Source organism: Lissotriton vulgaris, chromosome 11, assembly GCF_964263255.1.
Source record: "Lissotriton vulgaris chromosome 11, aLisVul1.2, whole genome shotgun sequence".
In the NCBI taxonomy this organism is placed as follows: domain Eukaryota; kingdom Metazoa; phylum Chordata; class Amphibia; order Caudata; family Salamandridae; genus Lissotriton; species Lissotriton vulgaris.
The window spans coordinates 385646236-385673236 of record NC_141699.1 but is presented as its reverse complement, the minus strand read 5'-3'; the positions used below and the strand labels follow the sequence as shown (position 1 = coordinate 385673236).

Sequence of the window (27001 nt, the reverse complement as noted above, 5' to 3'; positions counted from 1 at the left end):
TGTTACTCTTAAAGGACGCTGAATAGTTGTGGCCCATCATCAAGGTTACCCACCATGGATAGTGCGCTCAACCCTGATGATCCAGGACCCAGAGAAAATGTCCCATAGTTCTTCTATGCTGTAGAAGCTCTTACATTGATTGATAGCTGGTCTCACAAGGGCATGATCATCCCTACTTCAACTGACGGATTTGAGGTAGAACCTGACAGTCTTCTTACCTCTGTTAGAGTTCGTCGGCATAGCTATAATCGCAGAGTCTCCCTTGCAGAGCTGTTTGCCGTCCGTGTCGGACACTTTGGTTTTGTAATTCGCATAATGTTGGAATGTCGCTGTAGCTCTTTCATTGTTAGATGACTTCTCGTCCTTGTCTTCTGTATTTCCCACGCGCTCTGCAAAAATGTGGGAGAGAACAGGCTGCTGTGAGTGAGGATAGGTTGCACAAACGATAAGCTACCATGGAGGTCCTGTCATTGTTTAGTGAGGGAATAATGGCGTGGAACTGGGCAAACGGAGGTGAGGAGCCGGGAGCAAGGGTCAAACCGAGCTTCAGCAACAAAGCCAGAGCTGCTGGGCAAGGACACAAAGGGCAGAGACAGGTGACTGCAGAGGACGGTCGGAAGGGAATGAGTCGTCACAGATCACACAGAGAGTCTGTGCAGGAGTAGTGGTTTAAGCCTACAGGCCAATTATTTCAAGACTGTCCCAGAAGTACAAGGTTCTTAATTCCACAGTTGTGTTACACATTATACACAGCCCGACCATTTGCCGTCAGTCCTTTCTTTGCTCTTCAAAAAGCCCAGGAAGAAAAGGACATTCATTTTCACTAAATGCGGGTTGGGGGGTTGTGTAAGTTTTAAGAAACCGACGACTTCTGCTAGATATACAAGGGTAACATGGACCCTAATCCAAGCACGGAAAATAAACTGCAGTACACCCAGTGGGGTTGTAAACAAGCACTGGCAAAGCCAAAAGGCTTCTGCAATGCGAGGGCTATTGTCTTTGGCAATGTCTTTTAACCATGCTGTATAGAGGCCCTGCTGCTGTTCAGCATGTCTAAAAGTCATGGGAAAAAGCACTATGATGCGGTCAGTGCTGCTGCATCATAGCATTTTATTGTTGTTGCAGGAGGGGTAGGATACACATAATGGGGGCAAGCTACACAACATGAGTGGGATGGAGGGCGATTGGGGTGAAGGTAAAAAAGTGTTCTGACGTGGCCAGGGGTATCCGCATCATAGCGCTTTGTTTTGTTATGGTGGCTGGGACAATTGGAATGAGGGGCAGCAGATGGGAAACAGGTGGGAGGGAAGAACCCAACATGACAACGGGGAAGGGAGCAGACAGACAGGGGAAAGGCCAAACCAGCAGCGGCTCCTCTACTAGGGTACATGAGCGTCGCCCCCTTTCCAGCAGCGTAAAAAAAAGAACAAAGAAAATGATAATAAACTGTGGCTTGTTATCATTTTATTTTGTTTCCCAGATTCTTGGAGTGGGGCCAGGGGGATAACAGGCACCCATGGGAGTCGGTTTGCACAGTTATCACTGTGCATGAGGGTTTCGTCGGCCGCCTCAGGCAGGCCAAACAGCCAATCGCACGGAAGCTCTCTCCAACCCAGCTGCTTTGCCAGGTAGGAGATATCAAACACAGACTTCCATTCTTCCTGGGAGCACAAATCATGGGCGCTCAGGCCAATCCTGAAGCTGCTCTCATGCATAAGCGCAACTTCAGGATTGGCCGCAGGGGTTTCTGGGAGCCTGTGCCTGCAGTGGAGCCACAAAAGGAGCAGAAGACCGCCAATGAGGCAGGCGGCAGGTAAGTTCTTTTTTCTGTTAACCTTTTTTTGTTGTCGTGCCCCCCACCCTCCCACCCCGCCACTCTCCTCTGACACTGGCCGCTACTGGTGGGTGTGTGGAGAGGGTGAAACATGTGTGTTGTGAAAGTAGAAGGCAAAAGAAGAAACAAGGATGGGGATATGGGGGACGGCTTGAAATCATAAGCACTCATATGGAGTGCTTGAACCCCAAAAAAGATGGGGACATGACACATGCATGCCATGAAGAATATGAGCGATGCAAATTAGAGCAACACTGTAGCTAAGTAAGTTATGGAGGGGCTGTAAGCCCAATGTGTGTAAAGAAAATGTATCCAAGAGACAGTGCAGCGCGTGCGCTGTCTAGCTGAGACCTAATAATGGAACAGGAATGCTACCCAGAAAAATATGCAGATTGCATGGAAAAGTTTCCACCAATGTGATTTTTCTGGGCAGGGGAGTGATTAGTTGAGGTGTGAGTCCAGAACATTGGATTGTGTTCTGGGAATATTTTTGGGGTTTTATCAGGATGAGTAATGTGCTCTTGCCATGGGTGGACCATGGACATTGGGTGGGCCATTGGCATTGGCTAGGCCATTGGCATTGGCTGGTTGGCTTCCATAAGGGCACTGATGAGCTGTAAAGAAGAGAATGGGATGCTTTCGAGAGGATTTCCCAGTGTCTAGGTAGTGTTAGAGAAAGTATTTCTATTCATCATTCTTGGGTCACTCACCAAAGGCTTGGTGCTACCTGCCCCCCCGTGAAGCAATAGTGGGGACCAGGAGGAGCAGAAGAAAGGAGCAGAGGGGAAAATTATGAACTGTATGTGAAAACAAAACAAAAATCCATCATTTTAACTTGCAGCAGAATTTCACTGTTACTTAGTGTAGTAACTGTGGCACATTTGTTGCCTGGCAACAGGGTTCATTTCTGTCAACTGTGGACCTCGTTGGATCCAAGTCAACCTGCAGCCATTCAGGAGCAGTGGCACGCAAGAACTGGAAACGGCAACAGGTCTCCTTTTGAGAATATTGCCTCTGTTATTGCCTGTTGTTCCAGCTGGACAGCATGGGCATTGTAAACTTTGAGAATGATTTGTAGCCATGCTGTATAGCAACATGACTAAAAATAATAATAAAAACGAACTATGATGCATCCAGCGCTAAAGCACTTTTGATTTTGGAGCGGAGTGGCATTGTGTGTAGTGGAGTAGAGTGACTGTGTGTCATGGAATGGAGTGGAAATGTGGGGTGAAGTGTGGAATTATGTGGCATGACGTGGAATTATGTGGTGTGGATACGAATTATGTGATGTAGTATGGAATTGTGTGGCATGAAATTGTATGACATGGAATTGTGCAGTGGTAAGTGGAGTGGAATGAAAGGGCATGGAATAAAATATGTGGCATGGAGTAGAATTATTTGGCATGGCATGGAATTATGAGGTGTGAAATTTTGTTGCATGGCTTGAAATTGTGTGGCCTGGTATTGGGAGATTGTGTTGCATGGAATACAATTCTGTGGGGTTGCATTATGTAGTGTAGGGTGGAATTATGTTAGGCAGGCATGAATTGTGTGGCGTGCCATGGAATTGTGCTACGTTGATTGGCGTGGAATTATGTGGCATGCAGTGGAGTTGAATGAAATATGTGGTATGGAGTGGAATTATGTGATGAGTTGAATTAAGTGGTGTGAAATTGTGTGGTGTTGAGTAAAGTGGAATTAGCTGTTGTGGAGTGGAGTGGAATTATGTGGCATGTAGTGGAATTATGTGGAATGTAGTGGAATTATGTAACAGAGCAAAATGATGTGTCACAGAGTGAAATTATGTGGAGTGGATTTTATGTAGTGGATTCGAATAATGTGGCATTGGATTACATGCCATGTAGTGAAAGTATGTGGCAAGGTGTTGAATTATTTGGCATTGGATTGTGTGGTATGGAATTGTGCGGTGTGGAGTAGAATTGTGTGAGGTGGAGTGCAATTGTGTGGAGTGGAATTATGAGACATGGATTGCAATTATGTGATGTGGTTTGGAATCAGTGGTGTGGTGTGGAATTATGTGTTATGGTATGGAGTTATGTGAGATGGAGTAGAATTTTTTGGTGTGGAATTGTGTAGTTGGGCATGAAATTATGTTTTACAACGTGGAATTTCTTGGTGTGGAATTATGCTAGGTTGAAAGGAGAGGAATAATGTTGACTGAAATTATGTGGCATGGAGTGGAGTTATGTGGTGTGGAATTGTGTGGCATGGAATAATGTGGGTTGGTGCAGAGTGGAATTATGTAGCGTGGTGTGGAATTATGTGGTGTGGAATTGTGTGGCATGGCATTGTTTTTATTTTTTATTGGAGTGGAATTATGTGGCGTGAAATAATGAAGCCTGGAATTGTGTGGTATGGAATAGTGTGGCATGGAATTGTGTGGCATTGAGTGGAGTGGAATTATGTGTCATGGAGAGGAATTATGTGGTGTGGAAAGGATTGGAAATCTGTGGAGTAGAACTATGTGGCATGGAATTATGTGATTTAGAATTATGTGTCATGAGTTGAATTATGTGGCATTGAATTGTGTGGTATGGAATTGTGTGGTGTGCAGTAGAATTTTATGATGTGGAGTGAAATTGTGTGGAGTGGAATTATGAGAAATGGAATGCAATTGTGTGACGTTATTTGGAATCAGTAGTGTGGTTTGGAATAATGTGGTATGGTATGGAATTATGTGAGATAGAGTAGAATTATTTGGTGTGGAATTGTGTAGCTGGGTGTGAAATTGGGTGGTAGGACGTGCAATTGTGTGGTGTGGAATTATGCTTTGTTGAAAGGAGAATAATAATGTTGAGTGGAATTATGTGGTCTGAAATTGAGTGGCATGGCATGGAATTATGTGGGGTGGCGCAGAGTGGAATTATGTAGCATGGAGTGGAATTATGTGGTGTGGAATTGTGTGGCATGGCATTGTGTTTTTTTATTTGAGTGGAAATATGTGGCTTGAAATAATGCAGCATGGAATTGTGTGGTGTGGAATAGTGCGGCATTGAATTGTGTGGCATTGAGTGGAGTGGAATTATGTGTCATGGAGAGAAATTATGTGGTGTGGAGTGGATTGGAAATATGTGTAGTGGAATTATCTGGCGTGGGTCATATGTGATGTGGAATTATGTGGCATGGAGTTGAATGATGTGGTGTAGAATTATTATTATTATTAACATTTGTTAGGCGCAAAATGAATCATCCCCAAGAAGATTTCTTGGCACCAAAATATTAGAAGAGCCGAGGGGAGACAACTGATTAGTGACTGAACATTCAGATTTTAAGACTAATTTTAAAATGCCCTATGGTGGGGCAAGCGCTATGTCGTCTGGTAACTTGTTCCAGTGGGAGGGAGAAAGATGCAAACATGAATGACCTCCCATTCTGATTTTATTGATCCTCCTAGGGCACAACAAAATTGAGTGGCATGGGCTGGAATTGTGTGTGGAGGAGTGCAATTGGGTGGAGTTTAATTGTGTGGTGTGGAGTGGAATTATGTGGTGTGAAGTGGAATTATGTGGTGTGAAGTCGAATTGTGTGGCATTGAGTGGAGTGGAATTATGTGTCATGGAGAGGAATTATGTGGTGTGGAAAGGATTGGAAATCTGTGGAGTAGAACTATGTGGCATGGAATTATGTGATGTAGAATTATGTGTCATGAGTTGATTTATGTGGCATTGAAATGTGTGGTATGGAATTGTGTGGTGTGCAGTAGAATTTTTTGATGTGGAGTGCAATTGTGTGGAGTGGAATTATAAGAAATGGAATGCAACTGTGTGACGTTATTTGGGATCAGTAGTGTGGTATGGAATAATGTGGTATGGTATGGAATTATGTGAGATAGAGTAGAATTATTTGGTATGGAATTGTGTAGCTGGGTGTGAAATTGGATGGCAGGACGTGCAATTGTGTGGTGTGGAATTATGCTTTGTTGAAAGGAGAATAATAATGTTGAATGGAATTATGTGGTGTGAAATTGAGTGGCATGGCATGGAATTATGTGGGGTGGCGCAGAGTGGAATTATGTAGCATGGAGTGGAATTATGTGGTGTGGAATTGTGTGGCATGGCATTGTGTTTTTTTATTTGAGTGGAAATATGTGGCTTGAAATAATGCAGCATGGAATTGTGTGGTGTGGAATAGTGTGGCATTGAATTGTGTGGCATTGAGTGGAGTGGAATTATGTGTCATGAGGAGAAATTATGTGGTGTGGAGTGGATTGGAAATATGTGTAGTGGAATTATCTGGCGTGGGAATATGTGATGTGGAATGGAGTTGAATGATGTGGTGTAGAATTATTATTATTATTAACATTTGCTAGGCGCAAAATGAATCATCCCCAAGAAGATCTCTTGGCGCCAAAATATTAAAAGAGCCGAGGGGAGACAACTGATTAGTGACTGAACATTCAGATTTTAAGACTAATTTTAAAATGCCCTAAGGTGGGGCAAGCGCTATGTCGTCTGGTAACTTGTTCCAGTGGGAGGGAGAAAGATGAGAAAATGAACGACCTCCCATTCTGATTTTATTGATCCTCCTAGGCGACAACAAAATGAGTGGCATGGGCTGGAATTGTGTGTGGAGGAGTGCAATTGGGTGGAGTTTAATTGTGTGGTATGGAGTGGAATTATGTGGTGTGATTAGGAATTATGTGGTGTGAAGTGGAATTGTGTGGCATTTAGTGGACTTGTGTGGAGTGCAATGGAGTGTCAATATATGGCGTGGAGTGGAATTATGTGGTCTTGACTGGATTAGAAATATGTGGAGTTGAAATATGTGGCATGGAGTTGAATTATGCGGCGTGGAATGCTATGACACAGAACTAAATTATGTGTCACAGAATTGAGCAGTGGGGAATGCACGTACAGTGCAATTATGTGATATCGAGTGCACTTGTGTAATGTAGATAGGAGTCGAATTATGTGACATGGAATTGTGTGGCATGATATTGTGTGGCATTGAGTGGCGTGGAATTATGCCAAGCTGTGGAACAGTCTGCCTCTCGATATCCGCCAAATCCCTAATCTCCTTCCCTTCAGGAAACGAATCAAAACATGGTTCTTTCCTCCACCCCTTTAAACCAGTCAGCCATAGTCCATCCCCCCCGTCAATAAACCCCAGGAGTAGCTACCAGCGCCAGGATACCTGCCAGGTGACAGATGCGCTCTATAAATATTTAAAATAAAATAAATAAATAAATAAATAAATTATGTGGTGTGGAGTATATGAGACATATGTGAAGTGGAATTATGTGGCATAGAGTGGAATTATGTAATGTGGGATTATGTAGCATGGAATTTTGGTGTGTTATGTGGAATTGTGTGGTGTGGAAGTGGAATTGTGAGACATGGAATTTTGCGGGAGTGCAATTGTTAGATATGGAGTGCAGTTGTGTGCTGTGGAATGACATTTTGTGGAGTGGAATTATGAGGTATGGAGTGGAATTCTGTGAAGTGGTGTGAAACTATATGGCATGGAGTAGAAATATGTGGCATGGAATTGAGTGGCATGATGTGGAATTGTGTGGCATGGAGTAGAATTGTATTGCATTGAGTGGAGTGGAATTATGCGGTTGGGACTGGAGTGGAATTATGTGGATTGGATTTATGTGGCATGGGGATGGAGTGGAATTATGTGGCATTTAGTGTAATCAAGTGACGTAGAGTGGAATTATGTGCCATGGGCGGAATTGTGTGACGAGGGATTGTGAAATGTGGAATTGTTCGATGTGTAGTGGAATTGTGTGATGTGGTGTGGAATTGCTGGGCGTGGCTGTAATGAAGGGTTCAGGCAGATTCGTAGAAGTAGAATATATATTTAATAAGCAAGCAATAAATACAGGTGAGGGCCAGGGTGCATCCACAATCTCCAGCACAGCTCTCCAACTGTCCTGGCCAAGTCCCCAAGGATCTACACATACATTCTAACATCCTACATTCTAACTAACACACACACGAGCCTTAAAGGGGAAAGCACAACATAACACATCCCCCTCCCTTCAATGGAAGAAGGAAAAGAGCAAAATGAAGTGCTTAAAAAAAAAACAAAAGAAAACACACAAGGAATACAAATAATAATACACTAAAACTCAGTAACGTAATCCTTTAGCCAAGTGGGAGAAGTGCGTGATCTCTTACCCAATAACTCACCACTGATAATGTTTGAAGGATCACCAACACTTGGAAGAGTGCCGGTACAGTGGGTCCCAACACTTCCCCCCTCCTCACAAACAAGCTGATCAGTAATAACCTGTTCAACCGGCAATTCATTGTTGTCTTCAGCCACCCCAGCAAGTTGTGTTTGCAAAAAGCTGTCCTCAAAATTATCTTCCATCCAATCATACATGTTCTGACTTTTTTCTTTAGATTCTTCGAGCTGGTCATGACTAATAGCTATACTTTTTAAATTCCAGACTTTTCCATCACTTAGTCTGACCGCATTTCTCAAAACTTCCACAACTTGTTTTTGTGGTTCAAAACGGCTCTCACCCTTAGGTACTTTATAAGGCTTCTTCACACGCACCCATTCTCCAACCTTAATCTCCACATCCTTTGTTCCATGGTGAGTGTCATAAAACTCCTTACTTTTTGAATGGACTAATTCGAGATTATTCTTCACTTCAACGGGTGACCACTGCATAACTTTACCATCTATCAACCAACCCGGATTGATTTTACTTCTTGGCACCCTCCCTCGCATCATTACAAAAGGGGACAACCCTGAGCTAGTTTGTACCGTGGTTCTATAGGACCAGACTGCCTTCTGCACTTGAACTTTCCAATCTAGCTTTTTACTGACAGCAGCTTGTATAACGCCTTTAATTACCCTGTTGAACCTTTCCACGGTACCATTACCACTAGGGTTGTACAAGGCGGTTGTCTTGTGTTTCACGCCACATTTCTCAAAATACGCGCGGGCTATGTGTGATAAAAACTGTACCCCATTGTCAGTGAGTATACAAACCGGTAAACCCTCCATAACAAAGATTTTGTCCAAAAACCTTAAGACACTAGAAGTATCCGCTTTGTCCACAAACTTCACTATTGGCCATTTAGAGAATAAATCAATAGCCACCAATCCAAATTCCTTATGCTCCCCAATGGGCCCAATGATGTCCATAGCAATGGTTTCCCACGGAAGTTCAGGGATCAACCCCTCACTCATGCTAGGCTTTAGGGTTTTAAGAGTTTTGTCCGCAGAATTGCAAACGTTACAACTTCTTACAAACATTTCTGTGTCCTTGTCCACACCAGGCCACCAAAACATACCTTTCACCATGATCTTGTTTCTTCCAATACCAAAGTGCCCTTCATGACAAAGCTCTAAAATTTTCCTCCTTAAGGAACTTGGAGGGATAACCCTGTCACCTCTGAATAATAAATCTTTCTCTAGTGATAACTCCATTCTTACCTCCCAATACGCTCTAAAATTTCCTTCTAAGGAACTTTGTTTAGGCCAACCAGAACAGATGTACTCCTTAATTTTTTTGAGTTCAATATCCTTGTCCTGTTCTTCCATCCATACTTTATTGCTAATGGCAGGGGCACCAGAATCGTGAACCAAGGCAATGCTAACGTTACCCCATGGATCGTCATCACACTCTTCTAAAGGGGACGGTAATCTGGACAGGCAATCAGCAATAATGTTATCTCTACCCGGTAAATAAACCATTTTATAAATGAACTCACACATTCGCATCGACAACCTTGCCATTCTAGCTGAAGCCCCAGAAATGCCCTCTGATGATAGAATCTTAACCAAAGGACGATGATCTGTTCTAATGGTCACCGGTTTCCCCCACACGAAAGCCCTAAAATGCTCAAGAGCCCATGCGCACGCCAACGCCTCTCTTTCAATGATGGGGTATCTTGTTTCAGATGGGGAAAGTGCTCTGGACGCAAACAGGATTATGGTCTCCTTACCTCTTCCATTTACTTGGGACAACACAGCCCCGATCCCTTTGTCACTAGCATCCGTAGTTAACAAACAATTAGCGTTGGGGTCAAAACTAGATAAGGCATTGACACTTTGTAGCTCAACTTTGATCCTATCAAACTCTTCCTGACACTCTTTTGTCCAGACAAATTTGACATTTTTTTTTAAAAGACTCCGAATATGGAACACCTTTGATGCAAAATCTTTTACAAATTTGGCACAATATTCCGCCATTCCCAGAAAGGTCCTTATCTCCTCTTTTGTGTTTGGTGTGCATGAATTTACAATGTTTTCTATCAAAGCTGGTTTGGGCTTTACCCCCTCCTCGCTAATAATATGTCCCAAATATGACACACTTCTTTTGCAAAATTTGCACTTTGACAACTCTACCGTAAGTCCAGCATCATCCAATACTTTTAAAACCTGTCTCAATTTCTTATCATGCTCTTCTTTATCTTTTGCGGCTACTAAAATGTCATCCTGGAAGAAAGCAATCATGTTTAATTCCCCTAGAAGTTTATACATCAATTTTTGAAATACAGCCGCAGCTGATGCCAGCCCAAAAGGCATACGTCTAAATTGGTAACTCCCAAAAGGTGTGACAAAAGCCGTTAGATGTCTTGATCTACTCTCCAACACAATCTGATGATATGCAGCAGATAGATCTATGGTTGAAAACCATGTGGCACCTTTGAAAGAAGCAACCATCTCATTAATTTTAGGTAAAGGGAATTTCTCAACAATGATGTTATTATTGAGATGGCGCAGGTCGATGCATAAACGGATTTTTCCGTTGGGTTTTCGTGCTACAACGATGGGACTGATCCATTCCGAGGCTTCCACCTCCTCAATTATACCTTTAGCTAGCAAACCTTGTAGTTCGCTTTTTACCTCATCTCTTATCAGCATTGGAATCGGCCTAACCTTGTGAACCTTTGGCTCGGCATTTGCCTTAAGTAGTATTCTATGTTCAAACCCTTTCAATTTGCCCAAAACTGTACCAAAAACTCCTGGAAATTCCTTGCTCAACGTATCACTCAACTTGCTTTCATCATCCACCACCAACACCTTTTCTTCACTATTTGGGTCTAAAATTATGCTTAAACTCTTCTGGTCCCACCATCCCAAAACTGATGGTCCAGTTTTGGATATATACAATTTCCCTCTTGTAGTTCTTCCTTTAAATACGAATGTGAGCCATCTGTAACCCAGCATCTCAATTCTTTTCCCGGTGTAACCTACAGGGCAAATGTCTGAGCATTTTAATTGATCACCAATCTTACCCACAAAGAATTCTTTCCAAACATCTTCATTTACAATTGTGTAAGGTGATCCTGAGTCTGCGTAAACCTCTATCACCACACCCCCTAAAGATACCTTACATAAAGGTTTCCCTTCCAACGCTTCATCTGAAATATTGATGACATAATTGCCTCTCACATTCTTTACCCAATCTAAATTCTCATCCTCATCCTCCACCACTGTCTCCTCTTCATCCCAAACATACTTCACATTACTACGTTTGCGGCACATTTTTGAGAAATGTCCTAACAAACCACAAATACTACATTTCTTATTAATGGCCGGGCAAGCTCTGCTAAATGCCAAATGTTCCTTGCTATCACACCGATAGCATCTTCTTTCTTCTCCTTTAACATCTTTTTTCTGAAACCTGTTAGGTTGAGTGTTCCATCTCCCCTGCGAACCTTGTTGGAACCTTGATTGAGTCTTATTGTGTGGTAAAATTTTACAAACTGCACTAGATGTTTTATCATGCTCAGTCTCTTTTACCACAGAAGAACATCTTCCCGACATTTCCGCCTTCCTCATAATAGCTAAAACATCTTCCAAAGGAGCATCGCCATTTACCCAAAGTCTGTCTTGTAACGTCGAATTGTTATTATGCATCACTAGTTGATCCCGAATCAGTTCATCATTTAAAGTTCCAAATTTACAGTCTATTGCTAACTTCTTCAATTCGTCCACCCATTCGTCAACTGTCTCTGTTTTATTTTGTTTTCTTTGGAAAAACTTATGTCTCGTTACCCCTATACACACTTTGGGTGCGAAATATTTGTCCATGTTCTTTATGCAATTCTCAAAAACATCTAGGTTCGCGTCCTCAACCTTGTTCATGCGTGAATGTGTTTTTAAACCTATAGCCCCTAGGGAATGTAACAAGATTCTCTTCTTCTGTTCAGGTTTCATTTTCTTTTCTTCATCAATTGCCTCCACGTAATTGATAAAGTATTCTTTCCACTCAATCCATTTAATTTCTGGTTGGGTACCAGTGGCCCAAAATGGTTGTGGTGCACTAATTGTAAAATTTTGTTGTGCCATCCTTTGTTCACTATGTGTGTTATTTCCACTGTTATCACTACTGTTATTTTCTCCAGTATCACCACTCTCCATATATCCAATGCCAAAATATATATATATATTTTTTTTTTTAGACTGGTCAAACACGTAAATTATTTTCCTTTATATTGTGTCCCCCGACCTTCTCACCTGTATTCTTCTTTAATGCGGTAAAATGTTCCGCGGTGCACCTCGGTGCTTGTACTCCCAATGCCTGTATTCCTTCGTAAAGGTAAGTACTCGATTTTCTGCTACGAAGTACTTTATTCAACCTTCACTAAGATGGCCGCCACGTAGTGTTACGCTGCGTGAACAGCGTGATACGTCACTTCCTGCCGAGTATTGATTCACTTCCAGGCAGTGATTGTTGTGCGCGTCCTTCACTCGCGCCTTAATGGAACTTCAGGGAGATTTGAAAGACGCATCGCGTCTAACAGCAAGTAAGATGCTTTTTTCTTTAAACAACGATCAAATGAGTCATAAAATTCCTTTTAAGCGAGTCGCTTACCGCAGGGTAGAGTTTTCCCCTCGGAACACGCAAATCACATCAAAATCTGTCCGCTGATAACGCTAGTCCATCGAAGTCTCCAAATTTTTATGGCCAGTACTTGCACGGTTTCATGGGTTCTCCGATCGTCGCCAATTGTAATGAAGGGTTCAGGCAGATTCGTAGAAGTAGAATATATATTTAATAAGCAAGCAATAAATACAGGTGAGGGCCAGGGTGCATCCACAATCTCCAGCACAGCTCTCCAACTGTCCTGGCCAAGTCCCCAAGGATCTACACATACATTCTAACATCCTACATTCTAACTAACACACACACGAGCCTTAAAGGGGAAAGCACAACATAACAGTGGCATTGTGTGGAGTGCAATGGTGTGAGTGAAATTGTGTACAGATGGAACAATAGAAAGCAAAGAATGCCCACATAGTTTTGGAAACGCTCAGGAAGAGAGGACAAAGGCAATAAATATAAGTAGTCAAATTAAACAGCATGTGGTGAAAAGAAGAGTGTTTGTTTATAAAGAAAACGTGTTTGTGGAAACTTGCTCAGACTTGAGTCATGGGCATAATACTTCTGACATTTGCAACCATTGCTAATGATCCGAAGTCAATGTGTCTGCTTGGAATGTGGCTTCGACATCTTGGAAACACAAGCAGTGGCGGGTGATGTGTGAAATATACTTGTGTGTGTTAAGTAAATGACAGAAGGCCTGGGTTTAAATACAGGTATTCTGGCTATCACAAATGAGAAGAGATGAATATAAAAATGTTTGCGCTTTCAAAGTACGTACATTCTAAATAGCCATCCAGGTACATGGTTTTTAAAATAGGGCACCATGTTGGATGTTTTAGCCAAAGTGGCAGTGTAAGTACCTTTCTTACAATTGGGTAACAGTTAGAGAAATGAGTCACATGGCCAGTTGATGGTGTGTGTGCTAATGTTTAAAGTAAAGACTGAAAGGAGTGGGGAGGATGGCAGGGGCAGAAACACGGAAAAGTGGTGGGTGGGGGAAGGAAGAAGAAATAGTACCTGAATAGCTTGAGTGGTCGACACACTGTAATTAAAATGAATCAAACTGTGCTAAGTGATCAGGGCCGGCTTTATGGCAGTGCGACTGGTGCGACCGCACTGGGCGCTGACCTACCTGGAGAGGTTGCGCTCAACCTTGGGGGGGTGGTGCTGTGCTTAGCAATAATTTATGATTTTAAAACACCTTCTGAAGAATTCCTTGTGCACCCAGCTTTCTGGCAGCAACAAAAAAAAAGTCAGTATAACTCTTGGGATTAATGTTCCTGTTAGAGAGAGAGTCCAGAGATTTCTCTGGTAGCATAAAGTAGCACAGAGGGTTAAAATGCATGCTGCGAAGAACAGGTACGGTGCAGATCCCAAACCTGTCCTTTGTATGGACAGCAGAGTGGATTGTTGCTTTTGTCACAGAGATCCTTGTGTTACCGCAGTACATAAGATAAATCACTAATATAGAACAATGACTGCCACAAACTGTCATCAAACAGCAGAAAGTGCACAGTACAAAAGATAAATCACTAATATAGAACAATGACTGCCACAAACTGTCATCAAACAGCAGAAAGTGCACAGTACATAAGATAAATCCCTAATATAGAACAATGACTGTCACAAACTGTCAAACAGCAGAAAGTGCACAGTACATAAGATAAATCACTAATATAGAACAATGACTGCCACAAACTGTCATCGAACAGCAGAAAGTGCACAGTACATAAGATAAATCCCTAATATAGAACAATGACTGCCACATCCTGTCATCAAAGAGCAGCAAGTGGGAGGTGGCTCACTGGGGTTTTTCATCTGTACTGTGAGCCTCGGTGTGTTATTCTCTTGGCTGTAGCAGGTCTCATTCAATTGCAGCCTCTATGATTGTGCTCATACTGCAGACTCAAAGGGGCTCATTTACAAGCCCCTTGCGCCACTGGTGTATCACTTTTAATATGGGAAAACCCGATGTATCGGTATCGCAAGGGGCTTGTAAATAAGCCCCAAAGTGTTGTTTGGTGGAAGAGTCTTCTGGAAACTTACCTTCCTCTCCATCACCATGTTGTTTTTTGCTCCGCATTTTAGCATGCCGAGAAGACTTTCTTTTCTCACTGGACCCCATGACTTTTTGGTCCCAACCAGGCGAATGTGCATCTGGGTTTCGGGGCGCGGGCCTTGAAGAGCTTACATACCAGGTACGCTTTGCAAGAAGATCTGAAAATGAGGATATGGTATGATATTTAAGGTATGAATGCACAGGACAGACACGTTATAAAGGCCCATGGTAAAGTTTATTCTTTTCAGTCCATGGGTGTATGGTGGTGCAAAACCAAGGTGTGAGGACCTAATATGAAAGAAATTCACTGGAAGAAACTCACCTCTCAACTCGAACCTCTTCAGCATGTCTATGAGGGTCCTCGCTCTCGGCATGAAGAGTATCTCCTTCCTCACAATCATCCTCAGGTACATGTAGGGCGGCACTGGGTAGGAGAAGTTGAGATGGTTTCTGCTAACTTGGGTAGAGCTGCCTCCACTCTGGTGGTACATGCACGGCCACTGCTGCAAAGGTTCCTATAGTGGGTGAAGAGAAGAGATTACCAGCTAGAGTCCGTTAGTGTAGCCAATGGTTGGTCTTTTACTACAGATTTTGACTCTCATAAACGGATAGTGCTCGGGCAGAACCAGTCACAATGTAATCATTTTATCATATGTGAAAGGATGAAAAGCTGAGTTGAAGCTGCTATAATTCCAACTTGTGCCCTGCAGATTGTATCTGTTATCATGGTAACATATCAGGGGCGACTAGCACGTATGTGCACCGGAGGGAGGTGCAAGCTGGCAGGCAACTAAGTGGTAGGTGGGTGGGTGCATGCATGCAGGTAAGGCGAGTGGCAAATAATAAAAACAAAATTAACTTGCCTTGCCTGCTGCATGTCATGCAGAGTATGTTGTGTCTCCTCTTAGCGCCACCGAGACTCTGCTCGGGCTATTTTAATGTAACCCACATCTATATTTGGGCTTTTTTACTTTAACATCACCACACGCCTGCACTGCCATTAACAAGGTTTTACTTTCAGTTTCAATCGTCCCGCTGCAGCGTCGACTTTTAACTTCACTGCTGTGCTAACCTTGCAGCGTTTTGTCCCGCCTCTCACGACATTAACCTAACCACCGGTCAACATGCGCAGCCACTTGGAATGATCAGCGTCGCATACTTTCACCTGATTACAGGGCTCCATTAGTCGCTCTTTCAACATGCACACGTAGGCGCTTTAATTGATTAGCGTTGCCATGGGCATAAGTGGATTAATGAACTTCACTGCACGGCTCCGCAGTCGCCCCTTAAACAAGTCCCCTGAGACTAATGGCAACATTAAGAATATGATTATAAAAATTGCTGGGCTGTTACTCAAGTGAAGGAATGTACGTGTATCGTTAATGTATGGATCCTGTAGGGCCGTGATGGGTCCTTACAGATGGGCATCCATTTTGTTGGATGTAATACCCTCAAACACCCTTTCAGGTGTCATGCTTCATCATCTGGGCTGCTCCTCGTTGGGTCTGCGGTGCAATACCCAACGGGCAACACCTCAAAGAGGGGCACTTTGGCGGAGATCTTTTATCCAACTGCCGTTTAGATGAAGTGCTGGTGTGGGGCCAGAAGAGTGTAGACGTATGTGTGTGTTAAAATAAAGCTAGGAGTACCAGGATCAAGTTTATTCTGGGGGTCCCCTGCTTTAATTAAAAGGAAGGACTAACCTGTACTCACTGGAATACTATGTTTCCTTAATGAGTGTAGGTTAGTGGGTGCTATAGACGATCGACATGTTTCTCGCGTGTGTCCACTGACTCGCGATTCTTCAGGACCACCCGCACTTCATCTAAACGGCAGTTGGATAAAAGATCTCTGCCAAAGTGCCCCTCTTTGAGGTGTTGTCCGTTGGGTATTGCACCGCCGACCCAACGAGGAGCAGCCCAGATGATGTAGCAAGACACCTAAAAAGAGATTGTGAGGGTATTACATCCAACAAAATGGATGCCCATCTGTAAGAACCCATCACGGCCCTACAGGATCCATACATTAACGATACACGTACATTCCTTCACTTGAGGAACAGCCCAGCAATTTTTGTAACCATTACGTCCTCAGGGCACTAGCTGGTTCTGGACCTACCACTCTCCTTGAGTGGAAATCGCACAATCATAATTCTCTCCCCCTTGTTGTAAACAAACATGAAGAATATCCTAACTGGGTTCACACGCACGCATTTAGCCCGTTTTTAATCACCTGTCTGGAGCACGTTGCGGTAAACTGATGCACATAACTTGGTTATTAAACGCCCCAATTAAAGGAACAGGGCATAGCTGACCTGATGTTAAAACCACCCCTCTTCCATAGACAATTGGCCATTGCGCTCGTCTAACCTAGGCTGAGATTTCCGGCCTTTCCGGCCTTCTGTGACTCCCCCTTTAGGGTTTTGGTGTGATTGCTTCAGCACAGCTCTTGTCTCTCTTACACACGGCTCATTATTTGTTTTCAGACTGTCTCCCCCACCACACCTGTCTTGAGTAAGACCCGTCGTGACCACCCATTGGGGCACCATAGGGTTGAAACGTTGACGCTTTTTCTAGGTCCAGTACCGACAGGATTCTATACTAGTATAGATAGGAATATCTGGACTGCATTCTACATCTGATCTATCCCAAAAACCTGTATATATGGAACTACTTTCACTGTATATAATGTTCACCACTTAAGCACTGTGCACCTTTGTCCCACATTCGCACGTTATATTGATGTTTATTTTTTATTATGACAGTCTACAAATGTAATGTATATATATCATTGAATGAAGTAATTCAGATATAAATCACACCGCTCAAATCTTTGATCTCATGTCTTATTCATTAAGTGTTAAGACTTCGTTCTATGTGTGTTAGAGAGCCTTCTACTGTTTTGATTGCATTAATAGCTTCCCCAATTCTATTTCTTGTTCTACCCGACAGCACGTTACTTTGGCCAGCTCAAGAGAGCCGGACAAAGTGAGCTGACAATTTGGAGGGTCCATCTTGCTCCTACATTGGCAGTAGAGAAGGACGCACCCCCACTAATCCCAGCTGCAGGCTGCTGGGCTGCTAAACGTGAAAAAGATAATGGCAATGAAATCATTTAATTGCGATTTTATTTTTCACGTTAAGCGCCGCAGCGGGTGGGGCAGTGCGGCTCCCTCGCCCTCATGAAGAAACCGCCACTGTAGCAGATACATTAACCAACTGATATATCTTATTTACCTGAAAAGCGTTCTACACCAGTCACAAATAATTGGCAGCAGGAGTGCTTTTTAACTTTTCTGCATTCAAAAAGGTGCAGAAAACTCAAGGAAATTTGTTTGTGAAATTCATTGCAATATTACATAACAAAATTAAAAGATGTGCTAAATTATTTTACTTATTTTACACACACCACATACACACGTCACACTGTAGCAGTAGCCACTATGCAGTTATGCGTGTCAGTGTTTCCGCTGGAAGAGTGCTTTTTGTTTTGCTAATATCTTTGGCACTGTTTGATGAATCTTCACAAAACTTTCCTAAAAGAAATGTTTGCTCACCTCAGCACCTTCCTGGAAAGTTTCAGGCTGCTCAGTTAAGCAGGGGCCAAAAAAGGAGGTCCTAAAACACTGTGCCTTGCATTTTTCCCCAGAAAAAATTATACAACAATACAGGAACAACCGCTGAATATAATTACACAAATATGGAAAAAAGCTAGATCTTTACCCATAAACTATGCTTTTTGTGATTTAGGGTTAATCTGTTCGACCGTCATAGTGATATTAAGACTCAAAATGTAGAGATATCTGTCCTGCAGGACAGATATCTGAGGAAGATGAAGTAACTATAACTTGCGCCCCCACCATGCACAGTGTTGACATTAATGATGTCAATTAGGTTTCCTTAAATTTTAACCCGGCCTCCCCAGAAAGTCCAGTGGGTAAGGGTACCTCTCCCCTGCCCCCTCATACCTTAGTCTTTTTCATTTTCAGCACACGGCGACCCACTCCCAGTGTCCTGTAGTGGCGGTCACAACATTTCTCTTCATGTTGCGGCTAGGCAATCAGAGTGCGAGCTCCCGCGGGACTCGCAGGGGCTTCCCACTCCTGCTGGAGCTAGGTGGCTGATGCGGAGAAAAAGCCCCCCTGGCAGTCCTTACTTTGAGCCTGTGGTTTTCTGGTGCTCGGCACTGGCACTTAATTGTCAACACAGGAGCTTGTGACAGCCTGCCACAAGGTGTCACTGTCTACCTAATTTAGAGATGACCACAACAAGTTAATTATTAGTGCTATATTCATAAAAAATGACTATTACCTGCTGCCCAGGCCATTCTTATAGCTTAGGGGACCTGAAATAGTCTGAATTGGCACACCTGCAGGAGTGTGACGGTTAGTAGTTGTGCTGTTACTATACATTGGCAGCATAGCAGGGCAATGTTTGGTGGAAGCAGCAGTGGCCCCCGGATGAGAGCCCTGGCACTTATTTTTTTACAAAATGAAGCACTGCCCTCTGCCAATCATATCGCTCCACTATTGAAACTTGCGTGCCTGTGGGACTCCAGCAAGAGTCCTATGAACCCAACTGTCCAGATATTTATAAAATTTGAACCTCAATTTCTCAAAAACTCCTCAAAGGATTTACACCTTACCACAAACAGAACACTTTCTGCGTAATGATTTAGGGCCATATAATGAGTTTGGTGGTCCGGCTGTCGGCCCACCCACGCTGTTCCGACAGGAGTACCGCTAAGCCCATAGTGCATTCGCCCACCCGATTACAACTGTAATCCATGGCGAGCGGGCAGTGCTGCGGTGGTCTTATGACATAAGCTACCTATGGCTAGTAGGAAAGCCGTAAGATAGACTGCCGCTGTGAGACCGCCACAGCATATTCCTTCATGGTATGGAATGCACTACATGGTGCATTCTATACCGTGCAGGAAATGGGGTGCAATTTCAGGGGGGCACCACATATGCCCCCTGCATGCACCCCCAGGACCAGGAGTGGCAGTAAGGCCTGTGGACCCCACTTAGTTGCCTCACCACCACCCTTTTCATGGCAGGCTCACCGCCATGAAAAGGGTGGTAGCATGGAAACTTATAATATGCTCATCGGTACTGCAGCAGCACCGCTAGTATATTACTTTGCCTGAACGCCACCGCTAAACTACTGGATCCTGGATCCCAGCAGGGGTGGCGGTCCAACCGCCACACTCTTAATGAGGCGCACAGTGCCGCAGTGGTGGTGGTGGTTGCACCACGAGTACGACGGTCCTATGGACCGCAGTACTAGTAATAAGATCCTTAATCAAACAAAGCAGGGCCCAGTATAGAGACTGTACCAAGCTGGCCAAGCACAACTGGGAGCTTGATAGGTGGGAAGAAATTAAGGCAGCTCTTCATAACAGGGACTTGAAGAGGTTTTGGTCTCTAGTGAGCACAGATGCTAGCGTAGAGAACTCAGCGATAGAGCCAAACATCTCTGCAGCAGCATGGAAATTACATTTTCAAGCCCTCTACACAACTGAGGAACCCACAGAGCCCAAAGATGTAACGGTTTTACCAACCCTAAGGAATCCCAGTAAAGAACCTCAATGGATTACCTTAAAAGAAGTCAGAAACGCGATTAGGAAGCTCCCTCTAGGAAAGGCCCCCGCTCTAGACAAGATCCCCGGGGACTTATTCATGGAGGAACCTAACATCTGGGGACCCTTTCTTTGGGCAATATTCAACGCCATCCTGGTAGGTATGAAGATCCCGGGCACGTGGTTGGGAACTGAAATCTTCCCAGTATTTAAGAAAGGCTCACCCCTCTTGCCCTCTAACTACAGGCCACTCAGCCTCATAGACATCATCCAGAAACTGTTCGCCAGGATTCTCCTTGAGCTACTTAATTTCTGGATGGAGGGCCATGAAGTCTTGAGTGCGTATCAGGCTGGCTTTAGGAAGAATACCTCCACCATTGATCAGCTCTTCAGGCTCCAACTTTTATATTGGAAGACGGTGTCAATAGAAAGTGGAAGTCTCTATTTGATATTCATTGACCCTAAATCGGCTTTTGATCTGGTCCCCTGAGTCAAACTGTGGTAGGTTTTGGAGCAGCTGAGTATTCCACCCTACCTGTTGTCATTGTTCAGGTGTCTAAATACAGGAAATTTTGCCCAAGTCAGGCATGGGAAATCTGGAGAACTGACCCCGCTTCCCAGTGAACAGAGGAGTAAGACAGGGGTGTTTGCTGGGCCCCACTCTGTTTTGTCTTTTTATCAGCGCCCTGGTGGCTGAACTAATCGAGGTGGCAGACAACGATGCCCCGAAGCTGGATCAAGGCAGGGTGCCAGCAATGATGTTTGCGGATGACACCTGGCTCTTGTCCAAATCTCGTATGGGTATTCAAAGGATCTTAGATAGTTTATCCTTATTTTGTAAAAATCGAGGGCTAGAGATTAACACCACGAAGACCAAATTTATGGTTTTTAATCCAGCCAAAACATCTCGCCCAAACCCCTCCCTAGATGGTACCATCCTAGAGAGGGTGACTGTCTTCAATTACCTTGGTGTCACGCTGTCTGAAACATTTGAATGGGGCCCATAACTAGCCAAGGCAGGCCTGAGGCTAGCGCAGCTGGCGGGGGGAATCACTAAATCCTATAGGAACTCCTTATACAAACCGCCAGGTCCTGTAGTTTAAAATTTTAAAGTACAAGGGAGAAGTGCTGTAATGTATGAGGCTTAACTATGGGGCCACCGCCCTTCTGACGGACTGGCCAAAACAGAAAACCAATTTATGAGAAAGCTCCTGGGCTTACTGCTTAGCACTCCCCTCATTCCTCTGTGCCTGGATCTAGGAGTGAAACCAATTGCAGAAGAGATAGGTTTAAGACCACTAACCTTCTGGCGCAGACTGTGGGCAACTCCTGAATTAGCATCCTACTGAAATGAACTTAAGGGGGTCTTGGATTTACCGGGGTGAGAAAATTGCTTTGGTTCAGGCACATCAAAGAAACCTGTGCCAGAATAGGGATGCCCAACCTGTGGACCAATCCAGAGGTAGTGTCCCAAACAACATCACAACCACAACTTGTCAGAGCCTATAGGACACACAAACTAGTCGATCTGCAGGTGAATACCAAATTCGGGCATCTAACGGCTGAATTTCTTAACATAAAAACTGAGTACCTCTTTGAGTCTTTTTTGGATGACATACAGCCTCCTATGGCAAGGAAGCTGTATTTCCACTTTAGAACAGGGACCCTCCCGGTCAATGCTTTTGTGAACAACTGGACAAATGATCCCTTTGTAGGTTGTCCTGCCGCAAACAGCCCTGATGAGACCGACATTCATGTTCTTTTCTTCTGCCCAGGCTATAAATCTGTCAGACGGCGTTGGCTTATACTATTATGCAGAAACTTGGGATGCACACAGTGTTTGGAGGCGTATAGAATGTTAAGATCTGATACCCACCCTCCCATAGTCTTTGCCATGTCTTGTTTCCTTAATTCCATGTGGCACAGGCGCAGGGCCTTCTTTAATACATTTCAGCAAGTGCAAAAAAAAAAAATTCTGAATATTTGTCCTTTTTAGCCTCTAAATTTTAATAGTTTTTACCTGGTTTTAATCATTCTTGTCTTATCATAATTGGCTTAAAGACTTTGGACATATTAAATTGTCTTTTTGGGATGTACTGCAATATTTAAACAATCAACTGTCAAAATGGGTTTATCAATGTTATATTGTATATGAATTTATACGTTTTATGGCCTTTTACATCGAAATACAGTTTGTTGAAATGGAATGGACTAGTAATAAGGTCATTAGTTTCCATGAAATTTGCTGTAATTCCATGCAGCCATTTTGTCTGCAGCCTTTTTGACAAATCGTCATGAACCTTTCCCAAAAAAAGTTATTCTACCTGAGCTCCTTCCTGGAAAGTTTCAGGTTAATCTGTCAAGCGTGGGCCAGGTAAAAGATGGGTTGTCCTAAAAAGCTTTTTTCCACATGCAATTTGCACAGGAATTTTTGAACAGAGATACAGACAACGACTGACCAGAATTACACCTAATTTGGCAGAAAGCAAGATCGTTACCCAGAACGTGTGATGTCTGTTCCGCTCTTTTAGAGAAAATAAGATTAAAAACATAGAGTGATCAAGCATGACGATTATGTTTTACATAGTTTCTTATAATGTATTAGAATAGTCCCTCCGTGTGTTATGTTTTGCAGTGGCTGTAATGTTCATTTGTTTGTATTTTTACTCTTTGTCTTTGTAATAAGGGAGCAATGTTATGGGGAAATTACTTGGAATGTGGTGGTTTCAGGTCCTCCTTCACAAAATGTTATGTTATGTTATGTTATGTTATGTTATGTTATGTTACCCAGTGTTTTGTAGAGTGCTCAGCTACTCAAACAGAGTGTCCCGGCGCTTTCAGACCTGAACAAAGGCACAGAACAAGGAAAGAAGGTGGAATTATTGGCCGAACAACCACGTTTTGAGATCCTTTCTGAATGATAGCAAGTTCTCAGTCTTCCTTAGAGACAAAGGTAGTGCATTCCAAGATCGGGGCGCCAGATATCTGAAAGAGCGACCCCCAATGCGAGCCCGCTTAATAGTCGGTACCGTAGCCAGCGACATTGACGCAGAGCGCAAAGCTCTGGACGGCTGGCGCAAGCCAATTCTGTTCCTAAGGTAAAAGGGTCCCGAGCCATGCAAGGCCTTGAAAGCTATGGTGAGAGCCTTGAAAACAATGTGTTTCCGTACAGGCAACCAATGAAGCGATTTAAAAAGTCCTGTTGCGCAGGCTCTCCAGCTTAGGCCAAAGATCGCTCTCGCTGCCGAGTTCTGCACCACCTGTAAACGCGACAGGAGGTACTCAGGGAGGCCAAGGTATAACACGTTTGCATAGTCCAGCCTTGAGTCTATCAAGGCTTGGACCGTAGTCCTTCTGTGGGCAAGGGATAGAAGTGGCAGAAATTTTCTAAGCATTTTTAAAAGACCAAAGCACTGACCAACCAGTCTCTGAATCTGAGGTTTAAAAGTGAGACAATTGTCCATCTTCACACCAAGATTTTTAGCAACCGCCGTGTCAGCAGACGGTGGAAACATAACCGCCGGCCACCAGGACTTCCAGCTCGGATATGGAGGACAACCAAAAAAGAGGACCTCGGATTTGTCCGAGTTGCACTTCAGCTGGTTCAGTTGGAACCAGGCAAAGACGGCTCTAAGGCAGCTCTTAATGCGCTCTCCATTGAAGTCCATATTCTTCTCACACGTAAAAAAAAGCTGAGTGTCGTCGGCATATGAGACAATCTGGGCACCATAAGACTCAGCGAGCGCCGCCAAAGGGGACATATAAATGTTAAAAAGCGTGGGACTTAAGATGGACCCCTGAGGGACTCCCACCTCCAATGGCGGTCCTACAGCTGAGAACGGAGGCACCCAGACTGTCTGTTGGCGGTTAGAAAGAAAAGACTTAAACCATTTGAACACCGTCCCTTCCACACCAATCTCAGAGAGTCTAGAGAGGAGACGGTTGTGGGGGACGGTGTCAAAAGCTGCCGAGAGATCCAGCATCACCAGTAGTGCTTTACCTCCGACATCCTGGATCTCTTTGATGGCCTCTGACACCTCTAGCAGTGCTGTTTCTGTGCTCATATTTGCACGAAACCCCGACTGGGTGGGGTGGAGGACCTCGTGAGTGTGAGAAGGTGGCCTGATATGCAGTGCTCACTATTCTAGTGAACACTATGTATCAGTCCAGCAACCCTTATTGATGATTGGTTGTAAGTCAACCTTATAGACCAGCTATCCTAGTAGCGTGGATACGAGCAGTCTAAGGCTAAAGACTCGAGAGGGCGTGTTAAGCCAGCTGTTATACCACATATACCCCTTGAACACCAAGTGAAAGGACACCACACAAGTGTTATGAAAATAAACAGTTATTTATTAAAGATCACAACAGCCCTGTACTCTTTATGAGGACAGGGTACTAAGCACAAACCAAAACTCTTACAAAAATACTTAAGTTAGCACAGTATATACAAATGCCCGAGGGGCACGGAAAACCATATACTCTGAAAGTGGAATGCGAAATTCCTAGCAGGTAAGTACAGTACTAATAGCTTTTGGAATCGCTAGGACTTGACTAGGGAATCGTTAGATTACTTCTAGGAGGCCTAGGGGACTCGGGTGCAGTGTGTGCACTCTCACGCGAGATGCGGGACAAAAGTCTATGGTAGTTAGGAATTAGAAAGTTAGTGTTCTCGGGCGAACCCGACCTGGTAGGGAGAAAACGAAAGTAGATTCTGACCCTTGGATAGTGAGGCTATGCTGGGGCACCGAAATGCCGAAGTTACCTAGCCCAGGGGCTGCAGCTGCATAGGTCTGAAAAGACGTCGGGAATCCTCGTAGACGGACCAGGAGCCGGAAGAAAAGATGCTGGCCGGTGACCAGTGAAGAAAGTTCAGTCGGATCCAAGCCTGGATCTTGAAGATAGATGACACCTGAAAGCAGAGGGGACCAAGTTCGAGACTACTAGCCAGTAGTCAGTGGGCACCAGGAGGGCACCGGATGGTAGCCACCTCGACTAGGTGAGTGGGTGACGCTTGACTCGAAGATCTCACGGACCAGGAGGCGTTGTCGGCGACCAGGATGGAGGATCGAGCTGTCCCACGAAGATAGAAGCTGTCGGCGTCGCTGGACCCAGGATTGGGCAACAAAGCCTTGGCAAATTCAAGCCCACGCGGTGGACCTAAAATGGCGTCTGGAGTGGACCAGGAGGGTCCGGGGTGCCTCTCTTGAAGAAGGAAGCAAAGGCCAGCCTGGAGCAACCAGACCAGCAGTCGTGAAGTCGTTGGGCGTCGTTCAGAGGGCCACAAGCCAGCCGGCTAGTAGCCAAACAACGCGGTGCACAGCAAACAGCAGAAGGGCCCCACGCAGATCGTGGAGATGCAGGGGGGCTGATCTTGGGTGCTGGAGCTGCGCAGGGTCGGGGCTTCTCGGACCCCAAAGCACTCACCAGTGGAGGACACGGTGGGCTTGCAGTAAAGATGTCGTGCAGTCTTGGCGATCGTCGGTCCCTTGAGGTCTCGTCGCACTCACGGTTCTCAGCTGGGCTGTAGAGGTGAGTAGAGGTCAGAGGGGCCAGGGAAGCCGGGTCTCGTCGAGCTGGGTCGTCGGATTCGTGATGAAGGACTTGCAGCAGACCGCAGTGTTCTTTAGGATGGTGCCTGCGGATGCAGGGTGACTACTCCTTAGCCACAAGGGAGAATCTTGAAGAAGAAATCGTGAAGTCCTTTCGAAGAAAGTGGTATCTTGATTCCAAAGATGATCTAATTTTAACAGGGGGCCCGCTCCCATCTTTATACTAAAAAAGGGGGCTGACCCGGTGACTAGGTCCTGCCTATGGGTGGGACTAGGTGGGGGGTGGTTACACCCCTCAGCCATGCCGGACTTCCCCAGGCCAGGGGCTGGTGTGCCCCTGGAACTGGTTCAGACCGGCCTATGCGTAGTGAGCACCGGGGTGCCACTCAGCAGTCACCTTCCTGTAAAGCCCTGCCTACCCAGGATACACAAAACCATGTCTGGGACGGTGCTAGCACCGCCCCTGACAGGAAACCCTTTGTCCAGGCTCCCCTCGCTGGAAGGACTCCCAGCTGCAGGGGGTCAGACTCGTGTCTGTGGTGGCAGCATCCATTTTGTGGAGCTGAGGCTTCAGTTAACTTTAACCGGGGTTCACAGTTACATACATGTCGTGTCCCTCTAGAAGGGTGGAATGCTAACCCCGTCGCCAGAATTGGCGAGGGGTTAGTATTCCAATTCGTATGACACCTTACTCGACATGTTTTGATAAAGCAATACCAAAGATAGCATTTAACCGCGAGGATTATAATGCACTTAAGAGTATATGGTATGCGATATCATGGAACAGCTATTAGGACTTGATTCCGCAAGCTGCAGACAGGCTCAGCTCATGCCAGAGCACCATCTCACACGATTCCAAGCACTCTGCCTTCAGGATTGTCAAGGCCTGCCATAGGAGTGACTGATAGGAATCTGTGTGTCCATTTTAGGGTTAGGTATAGGTATACTACACCTACAGCAAAGGGTGATTACACGACTTTGCCCCAGCTGTCATGCAGCCAGTTGTGTCAAATTTAGGAGGCCAGCCAGGGGTGGCACAATACGTGCTGCAGCCCCTGGCAGCCCTGGGTACACCTATGCCCTGAGTTACAGGGTCTGATAAGGTGGCCCAGTACCAATTGGTAGATGCACCTAGGGTACATGAGGTAATTTAG

The 27001-nt window shown here is 44.6% G+C and overlaps 2 protein-coding genes across 2 annotated transcripts in view; both read right to left on the bottom strand.

Moving 5' to 3' along the window:
- Positions 1 to 23963, bottom strand: part of LOC147679832 (uncharacterized) — a 107186-nt gene extending 83223 nt beyond the window's left edge. The window contains exons 1-4 of the mRNA XM_086942480.1: positions 23718 to 23963; positions 15038 to 15230; positions 14703 to 14873; positions 219 to 389 (exon numbers count right to left, since the gene is read on the bottom strand). Of these exons, the coding sequence (XP_086798606.1) occupies positions 219 to 389; positions 14703 to 14873; positions 15038 to 15230; positions 23718 to 23963 (781 nt within the window). The remainder of the gene's footprint in view (positions 1 to 218; positions 390 to 14702; positions 14874 to 15037; positions 15231 to 23717) is intronic.
- Positions 1 to 27001, bottom strand: part of LOC147679831 (uncharacterized) — a 553220-nt gene that overhangs the window by 495384 nt on the left and 30835 nt on the right. The gene's annotated exons all lie outside the window — the stretch shown is intronic.